Below are 9,563 nucleotides of genomic sequence, written 5' to 3' on the forward strand. Positions count from 1 at the left end.
ATCTTTTCAGTTTTTAATCACCACACTCACTCGACAAATTAGAATGCATAATTTTTAAAAAAAAATACTCAGTTTAAAAAACTTAATTTCAAAACATTTACAAATACATTTCATTTATAAATTTGAAAAGCTAATTTAAAAAAATAAGAAAATAATATGTTATTCTATATTTTTTAATCTAGAAAATGAATCAAGTGACTCAAAATCCTAATCTCATATATACAATTCAAATCCTTCAGGAAATGTAAGGAAATGTAAGGTAAGATCTTTGGCGCAAGAAGAAGGGGTGGATCCGTATTATCGTGACTTGGTTCTGCTTCCTCCATTTTTTACCGATTCGAGTTCTTCTACCTGTATTGAATAGTCTTCTTCATAGAAAACCTGCTTATTGAATCATATCTAATAATAATAAAAAATTGAGTTTCAATTATAAGTTTATTTACTATTTTATCTTTACTTTAAATTATAATAAATAATGTTATGTTGCTTTGTTTGTTAATAAGCATGTTCTAATAGAATCATTAGACTTTGAAATTCAAAAAAGTATATGAAAATATTTAATTTGAAAATAAGTAAAATCAAACAGTCCCTACTTATTTACTATATAAAATTTGGAGTTGATTGATGAATCATCATCATGAGACAGTCATCCATCCTTATTTGATTGTTCCCAAAGCTGCTGCAATTGTTGGCCTACTGAGTCAGAGAAGAAGGTGTAACGAGAGAAGGGCGCGTGTAAACATATAAAATTACAACCGTCTCAATGAAAGCCAAATGCTTTGTTATTATCTTCAATGACCCACCCGCCACAATTCTCTTCATACATCTCCCCCTTTCCTTCCTTCTATATTATAACTCTTGTCCTCATTAACTGGTACGAATGAAATGAAATGAAATCGATTATGGGTTCACCGACAATGGGTAAAGGAAGCAACTGTGTTATCGTTAATAACTATGATTACTCTTTTAAGATACTTCTGATTGGGGATTCCGGGGTAGGCAAGAGCAGTCTTCTTCTCACTTTTGTCTCTACCACTCATTCTCTTCAAGACCTCAGTCCCACAGTTGGTACGGTTGCTTTTGTTCATTTCTCTCTTCTTAATTTGTCAGTGTTTTTTGTTTGAAAACTAAGATTGATGCAGAAATGGGTTGATTTCTCTCTATTGTATATAGGTCTTAAAGAATTTCTTTCCCAACATTCTTGCTTGCACATCACAACCTGAATTGAAGTGGGTCTTTAAAAGTTGAACTAAAGGGGAAAGAAAATGAATGTGTTAAAAGTAAAAAAAAAGTATGATTGGTTAGCTGATTTGCTGTATGAAAGTTGATTAAAAGTGTTTAGTTTGATTTGATTGATAGTTTTGATTTTGAAGGCCTGTTTAGCTGGGTGGTATAGCTCATTCGACAAGGTTATGGGTTCGAGTCTTTTTTCAAGTTCGAGTTGATAACAATTGTTTATTTTCTGTATTTAGTTTCATCCGTCAATGTATGCTTTTTTTAGGAGAAACTTGGCACTTTTCACAGTAAAATGGTTGAACTGGTAATAGTTTTATCTTGTATTTTAATCTTTGTAAAATGTGTAAGATTAAGGTTTGTTTGTTTCCTTGATCATCCCGAGTAGGTGTAGATTTCAAAATGAGGCAGCTAACTGTTGCTGGAAAGAAACTGAAACTTACATTTTGGGACACAGGTATGTAAAACAGGAATATGTTGTTGTTGTTGTTTGTTCATTCTTGGTATCATCAAAATGAGAATAATGATTTCACATAATAGGTATGTTGACATGGTCATGTGTTATAAACAATAATAATAAATCACACAGCCTGTCACACTTTATGCCAAATGAAATGAATGTGTTTTTCTCAAAATAGATTGATTGTTTCTTTGTCATTTTCAAATAGGCTCTATATGTTAAGGATTTTTAACTTAGATATAACAATGGATTGTAACACTTTAATCATTGTTCCTTTGGCAATTGGCAATGATGTTTTGATGGTCTCTGCATGTCTTTCTTTTTTTTACGACTAGTGTTTGTTCATTTGAGGAATCTAGCACAATCCCCACTTCAATGTGTTCTTAGTGGGAATCAAACTTGTATGAGCTACCCTGGAGGGTTCTCAGCATGTTTCCTATAGAGTTGCGATAAGGGTTTCATGTGCGGAAAGAATCATTCGTTCGAGATCATTGTCTGGTCTATCTGGATATAGTTGCATTTTTTTTATGATGGTCGAACAAGTGCTAGACAAATCTAGTTCAGGTCACTTGGACTCTTGGGGGGACCAACCCATGTCTCATAATTGAGAACTTGTTGACATTTTTTAAATGCTTTATTCATATTCCTCTTTGTTTTATTAGGTCCACTCTTTTGTTCTCTTTTGGTGGTGGTGACCTGGTTATTTGGATCTAGTGACATGTGTGGCCTTCACACTTATCACTTTTTCTATGTATCATTTTTTCAAAAAAGTTGATTGGCTAAAAGTAGATTCTAATGTTAAAACAAAAGTCCAATTAAGTGATGAAATGATGAACATATTAGACACAATAGTAGAAAGCTATGTTACTATCGGGGAGGCAAAAGAAAAGAAAACCTTTAAATCTTAACCAAAAGCTCTTACCATGTAGAGAACCATATAGATCAATTGTTTATAGAATACCATAAAGTAATTGTATCTTAAATAAATTCAACCACATATGATTATCCTTAATCATGTCATAATTATTTTATAATATGAGATATTATTGTAATCACTTAAATTCTACGGATATATGAAATCTATATTCTAGCAAAACAAAATATATATTTTTCAAAGTGGCATGATGCGACATACTTTGCAATGCACGGGTCTTTGTACTTTTCAATGTTAGAATGTTAAATGTCGATTATATGTTGTCTATTACCTTTGCACATATAACTAATGCAATTTGTGCCCATAGTGCAATTGAATCAAAGAATACTTTCATTGCAGCTGGGCAAGAACGGTTTGGAACGCTAGTAGGCTCTTATTACAGAGGTGCTCATGCAATAATTCTTGGTAAGCTGCAAATTTTTACATGAAACATTGGCAGAACATATGTTGAATCTAGTGATAGTTATCATTGAGAATGAAGGCGATAAATTTGAAAATCCAAACCAAACCAATTCTTTTTGGCGAATAGGATGGATTTTCAATTAAACTGTATTGAACTCTACTTTTTTTCAGATCAAACTTCAAATGAAAATCTAATCCAAGTCTAAGCCTGTAATAGGATTACATTACCATTTGGATTTCCTTTGTATATCAAACGTTGACGTTAACTGCAATTTTAGTTCCATTTGCCATTGCCCTTCACTGTTCTTCATATTATATTTCCAAAATGAAACATAAATACAAGTTCACTTTTAACTCTGTTGTTGCCTTGATACTTTCCTGTCTTTCTTGTAATAACAAGATGAGTAGATAGATGGTGCTGTTATTCGGGTTATGATCTAATCTGATTTCTTAATTGGATTTTTATTTGGTTACCTTGTTTGAATAAGTTTCAGTCTATAATCCATAATGGATAATATTTGATTAACTCTGTTACTGGACTTTTTTATTCCTTTTCTTCCAGTGTATGATGTAACACGACGTGAAACCTTCACAAACTTGTCAAAGATATGGGCAAAGGAAGCTGACAAGGCATGCGCAAATCAGGAATGTGTCAAGATCCTTGTAGGTAATAAAGTTGACATGGTATGTCACATACTCTCTTTTTTAACTGATGGGTTTGTTTCAATATTCTCAGTGAAGGTGTTCTATACGTCTATCTAGGCGAAAGTTATGATTTTAGTGCAGCAAATGCGTGATTAACTCTTCTACTGCTTGTTTTATGTAGTCAATACTAGTGTCTACTATGTAAAATGAGCTATTAAACCAATGGTAAAAAAAATTCAGCGAACTAACATATGGGAAATGGACGAGAAAATCAACCCACTCATCTTACCAATTTGTTACATCCCAATTGAAAATGAAATGTTAGCAATAGGTTTTTCAAACTCACAAAGCAACAATAATTGAACTTAAACAAACTGATACTACATATGATGATATATAATTCTAGCTTTGATTATGTTATTACTTTATTTATTTCTTAAATAACTTTCACAGGATATTTCTTATGATAATAGTTGTCATAAAATACTCTATTATGACAACTATTGTTATTTGATAGATAACTGACTAGCTTGTATATTTAACTGAAAAAAGAAAGTTGAAATGAGTTTATCGATTCTAATTACAGGACAGTGAAAGGAGGGTAAGCAGGAAAGAAGGGATGTCTCTAGCAGAGGAGCATAAATGTTTATTTTTTGAATGTAGTGCAAAAACTAGGGATAAAGTTGATGAATGCTTTAGACAGCTAATATTCAAGGTACAATTTTCTCCTTCATCAATTTCAGGTTTTTGTTATTATGACTGCTGAGATTTACCATTGGCATAGTCTGATAGATTTGATTTAATGTTTTTATAGATACTGGAGAAACCTAGTCTATTGGAGAAAGGATCTGTAACTGTTAAGAGACAGATTTGGAGCCAAAAGCAGGTGCACCATGAAAGAGGATGTTGCTCTTAGGATGAAATTAGCAAGATAGATTCTTGAGAAGGAAGATGAGTTGTGGAAATAATAGTGTATCATGGATATATGTTTGTGTGTATGTCTACAGGGAAAAACTATGTTTGGTTCATTTACTCAAGTTGGGAGGATGAAATAAGGTTATAAATCTTTTATGTTATAAATCTTTTATGTTGAATTCGTCCCCTTAGACTCTTGACCTCGTACTTATATGATTGACATAAATATTGAGTTTACAAATTGTGATTATAAATTTTTATGTTGAATTCGTCCCCTTAGACTCTTCACCTCGGACTTATATGATTGACATAAATATTGAGTTTACAAATTGTGATGTTAGTTTGCCTAATGCAAGTACTGATTTTAGATCTAGAGGTTAATCCAATCGTTTGTTCTAAAGAAATATTTGAGATAATGATGTGAAATGTCTAATGATTAGGAGATGTGATTATTGTTATTAATCAGATGTGTAGTCTTTAATATATCTAGTGTACCCAGACTGTCAAAAATTTTGAGTGTTTACGTGTGTACCCAGACTGAGTGTTTACGTAAAATCATTAAGTATTTGATACCGGCGGTGGAGGCAACCAGGTATAGCGGTTCTCTCTCTAGCAAATTTCCGTACCAACTTTCCATCTTTTAAACAGGTCGAGCATTGTACAACTGAACAACTTCCCCTTAATAAATCTGCCTATTCCCCATTACCATATCTTCCAGCAAGTGAGGCCAAACATACCTAACCAATTTTAAAAATATATATAAATAAATATAAAATTAATTGAATAATAATAATAAATAAATAACACTATAAAAACAATTATTCTTACAAAATTAATTATATTAATTTATTTATTTAAAAAATAATAACTTTATTTTTTAATTTTTAAATATAAATTTGTTTTTTAAACGTAAAATCGTATAAAATTGTAAAATCGAAATTATTTATAAACTTGTAAAATCGTAAAATCTTATTATCGTAAATTTAAAATCGTAAGAGTTTACCAATTTAAGTGTTTACTTAAAATCAGACTCGTTAACCTCATATAAAATCGTAAAATCGTAAGATTTTAAGAGTTAACTCGAGATTTTGACAGACTTGAGTGTACCATTATGGTCCTAGTGTGATAACATGAGTTCTTGAACTGCCATATTTTAGTTGCATAGGTTTAGTTTAAAAAATTGATAAAAAATTTGTGTTTGATGAGATTTGAATTCATAACCAAAACCAATAAACTATTAATATATTATTTTTTAAATTATAATAAATTTAACTAAGACTAAATAGCTTAATATTTTTAAAAAATGAGCTGCCTTAGTCGAAGGCTTCTCCATATATCTAGTTTACGCGGTTGTGATATTGATATCTAGTGTACACCATACATTTGTTACTTTTTTTTACAAGTATACATTTGTTACCCTCATGTTTTATAAATAATAATGTTTAGGGAGGTAGGGTGGGAGGTAGGTAGGGTCAGGCTCGGACAGGCTCGGACCTGCTGTATAATAAGTGAGGCAATTGCCTCAGGCCCAAATATTTTTGGGGCACCAAAATCTTAAAAAAAAATAATTATAATGATATGTTCATGGGCTTATTTTTAAAAAACCCATAAATAATAATTGATAACCTATCAATGATAAGCCCTAACTTAATTTGTATCCAAAAAAATAAAAAAATAAAAAACACTATCTTACTTGGAGAAAAAAATCGCACGATTCCCATTTATCAACAAAATCAAGGAAAAAGAAAAAAAATAAGAACAAGCATTCTGGAAAAAGAAAAGTAAACACTTCCCCCAAACCCCAAGCCCGTCGTCGATCCTCCAGGCTCCAGCTTGCCGGAATCGGAGCAGAAAACTCGGTCGTCTCCTTCCCCAAGCTTTTGGGCCTTTTTCGCTCGTTCTAGCCTTGTTTCTCGGCACTGTGTCACTGCCCACTAGAGTTCTTCCTCCGATTTCGGTGAGATTTTGGTTCGATTTACTTGATTATTTTTTGTTGTTGAGGACTTGTTTGGTGAAATGGTGGATTCACAATCTATATCTTGCATTATTGCATAGCAAAAGTGCAACATTGTGGTTAATCATAGATTCATAGAATGCTGCTTAATCTATAAATTTTTAATGCAGATTAGTATTTAGAGTTTTATCAAGCATGCCTCCTATAAGAAAACAATTGTCTGGGGCAGAAAAAAAACAAAAAATAAAAGGAAAATGCTTTAATTCAAAGCCAAGTAGGAAGCCTTAATAAGTGTTAGGATCTAGGTCGCCGCTGGTGGACCGGGGGTTGGACCGGTTAGCGGTTCTCACTCGTAGGGTGGTGGTTAATCCGGTTAGAGATTAACACCGGGGTTTCAATACTACACAACCTGTCACAAATCCTTGAACTAGGTTCAAGCGCGGAAGAGATTTGCTTTCAGGTTGAAGCGGCACGCTTGTATGATAGGCACGGTCGGTTTCGGATGATGGAGATTTGGAAATGGTGGGTCGGTTTCGGTAATCTGGATATTCGGTATGGTTAGTATAAAGTCGGTTTGGAGCGGTATGGTTAAGTTAGTCGGTTATATAATGAAGCCGGCAGAAAGTAAATAACACAACAGATTTTATGGATGTTCGGAGATAAAACTCCTACGTCACCCCTTCCTCTCGAAACTGCGAGAAGGATATTCACTAAGGAATACAAGTACAGGCCGATCGAGACTTATTTCCTGCTCGATAACACTCTTACAATTTACACCGAAATTGTAAAACACACTTTAACTTTCAACACTTAGGCTTTCTAGAACAGCACACTCTATCACTTGTAGTAAATGCTCTTAATATCTCAATATCACAGTTGTCTCTTAATGTCCCGCTTAAGTCACTTTGTTGTCCCGCATTTACTCTTCTGCAACTGCCTCCTTTTATAGGTGAAATATGCCAACGGTCATATTTCACTGCCTTGAATCTGATTGGCTGATCAGAAGTGCAGTGATTCAGTATTTCAGAGGTTCAGACCTGCGGTCGTCTCCTCAGACCTGATGGTCAATCTCAGACCTGGTATTATGTCTCAGACCTGGCGGTCTGTTCTTCCGGTGTGTAGGACAAGCCTGCTGGGTTTGTCTTTTACTAGATATAGGCACTGTCTGTTTGGACAGTTGTCTGTACTTGGAAGATTTCCTTTCTGGCTTATCCCGAAGTAGAAGGATCCGGTAGTACTGTTTTCTGCAGCCTACAGTCTTTCCTCAGACTTGCATGGATATGGAAGTATTCAGTCTGTTCCTTTGGTATCATTCTCAACAGATACCCAAATTGTCTTCTTGTACTGGTCGGTCATTTGACTTGGCCGAATGTCTTTTGGTAGTGATGTAACCGGACTTCTTCCGGTTATTCTTGTCTTGTGAATGATCGGCTGTTTGATGATTCCGGTTTTGAGCTTTGACCGATCCTTTCTTTGTGCGGTCACGTTCCGAATACTCTTGATCGGTTTGGTAGCTTGACCGGTTAGGTTTCTTTAGTTGGTTTTCTTGTTCATCCGGTCCGGTTCCTTGTTCCTGCATGGAAAGTTTATTTAAGTTAGGTTTATTTGAACCGGTCTTAATTTATCTAACAATAAGTATTTCACAAGCGATCAAATAGTAGAGCAAGTGAACCAGAATGACATCGATGATAAGTTGAATGATCGGGAACATGGTGAATTGAATGAACTTCGCAATGAAGACCCAAAACAGTCTAAAAATGAGAACGATGTAAGTATGTCTAAAAGTGACACTGATGGAGATATATATCAAAAGATTTTATTTCCTTTAAATGTTGATGATCCAGGAAATTGGGACAAAATGCAAAATATTAGGGACTTTTTGGTTGAAAGAGGTCGTAAAAGATATGATGATATTTTGGTTTCTCTTGATAACACTGGAAGACATTTCAATCCATCACATTATAAGAGATAATTGACAAATGGTGAGAAAAGTGACAGAAGATGGTTAGTGTACTCTATTTATATGGACAATATCTTCTATTTTTGTTGTAAGTTATTCAAACCTCAGAGAACCATGGAAAAACTTGGTTATCTGGCTGACGAAGGATACAAAGATTGGAAGAATATCAGTCGATGCCTCAATCTTCATGAAACTAGTAAAGATCATATTGATTGTATGACTAGTTGGATTGAATTAGAAAGAAGACTTCAAAAGAAAAAGACAATTGATGAAAGTGTGCAAGTAACAATTAACAAAGAGAGAGAACATTGGAAACAAGTATTGAAGAGAATAATTGCAGTCGTGCAAAGAATTGCGAAAAATAACTTAGCACTTCGAGGAGATTGTGAAAAGCTTTATGTTGAGAATAATGGAATCTTTTTGCAGTTAATTGAAATGATTGTCGATTTTGATCCAATAATGGAGGAACATCTTCGGCGTTTTAAAAAACGACAGATTCATTACACTTATCTTGGGCCCAAAATCCAAAATGAATTGATACAGATGTTGGCAGCTGAAGTAAGAAGTTTAATTGTTGCAAAAATTAAGCATGCAAAGTATTTCACTGTGATACTTGATTGCACTCCAGATGCAAGTCACGAGGAACATATGTCCCTTGTAATTAGATGTGTGGATGATTCAGAAAATGCAATAGTGGTTGAAGAATTTTGGATTGGATTTTTGAAAGTTAATGAAACTTCTAGGCTTGGGCTTTTTATAGAACTTAAAAATATTTTGAGCAATCTCGAACTTGCGATTGACGCTATAAGAGGTCAATGATATGACAATGGATCTAATATGAAAGGCAAGCACAATGGTGTACAAAATAGATTACTTGAAATTAATCCTAGAGCTTTCTACACTCCATGTGGATGCCACAATCTTAATCTTACACTATGTGATATGGTAAATTGTTGTCCTTAAGCGATGTCTTTTTTGGTGTTATACAACGCATATATTCATTATTCTCTTCTTCTACCAAGCGGTGGAAAATCTTCAAAGATCATGTACAAGGTCTTAC

At 33.7% G+C, this 9,563-nt stretch overlaps 2 protein-coding genes across 2 annotated transcripts; both read left to right on the forward strand.

The window, feature by feature from the left end:
* The first annotated feature begins 848 nt into the window (after positions 1-848).
* On the forward strand, positions 849-4,831 carry LOC124933910 (ras-related protein RABC2a-like). The gene is made up of 6 exons (XM_047474355.1): positions 849-1,068; positions 1,622-1,690; positions 2,967-3,032; positions 3,592-3,713; positions 4,261-4,389; positions 4,489-4,831. Exons 1-6 carry the CDS (start codon positions 891-893, stop codon positions 4,588-4,590), a joined length of 666 nt encoding a protein of 221 aa, XP_047330311.1. The 5' UTR covers positions 849-890; the 3' UTR covers positions 4,591-4,831.
* A 3,786-nt stretch (positions 4,832-8,617) lies between these two features.
* On the forward strand, positions 8,618-9,322 carry LOC124943648 (52 kDa repressor of the inhibitor of the protein kinase-like). Its single transcript, XM_047484128.1, has one exon. The coding sequence runs from the start codon at positions 8,618-8,620 to the stop codon at positions 9,320-9,322; it is 705 nt and encodes a 234-aa protein (XP_047340084.1).
* The last annotated feature ends 241 nt before the right edge of the window (positions 9,323-9,563 follow it).

Source organism: Impatiens glandulifera, chromosome 1, assembly GCF_907164915.1.
Source record: "Impatiens glandulifera chromosome 1, dImpGla2.1, whole genome shotgun sequence".
NCBI classification, from domain to species: Eukaryota; Viridiplantae; Streptophyta; class Magnoliopsida; order Ericales; family Balsaminaceae; genus Impatiens; species Impatiens glandulifera.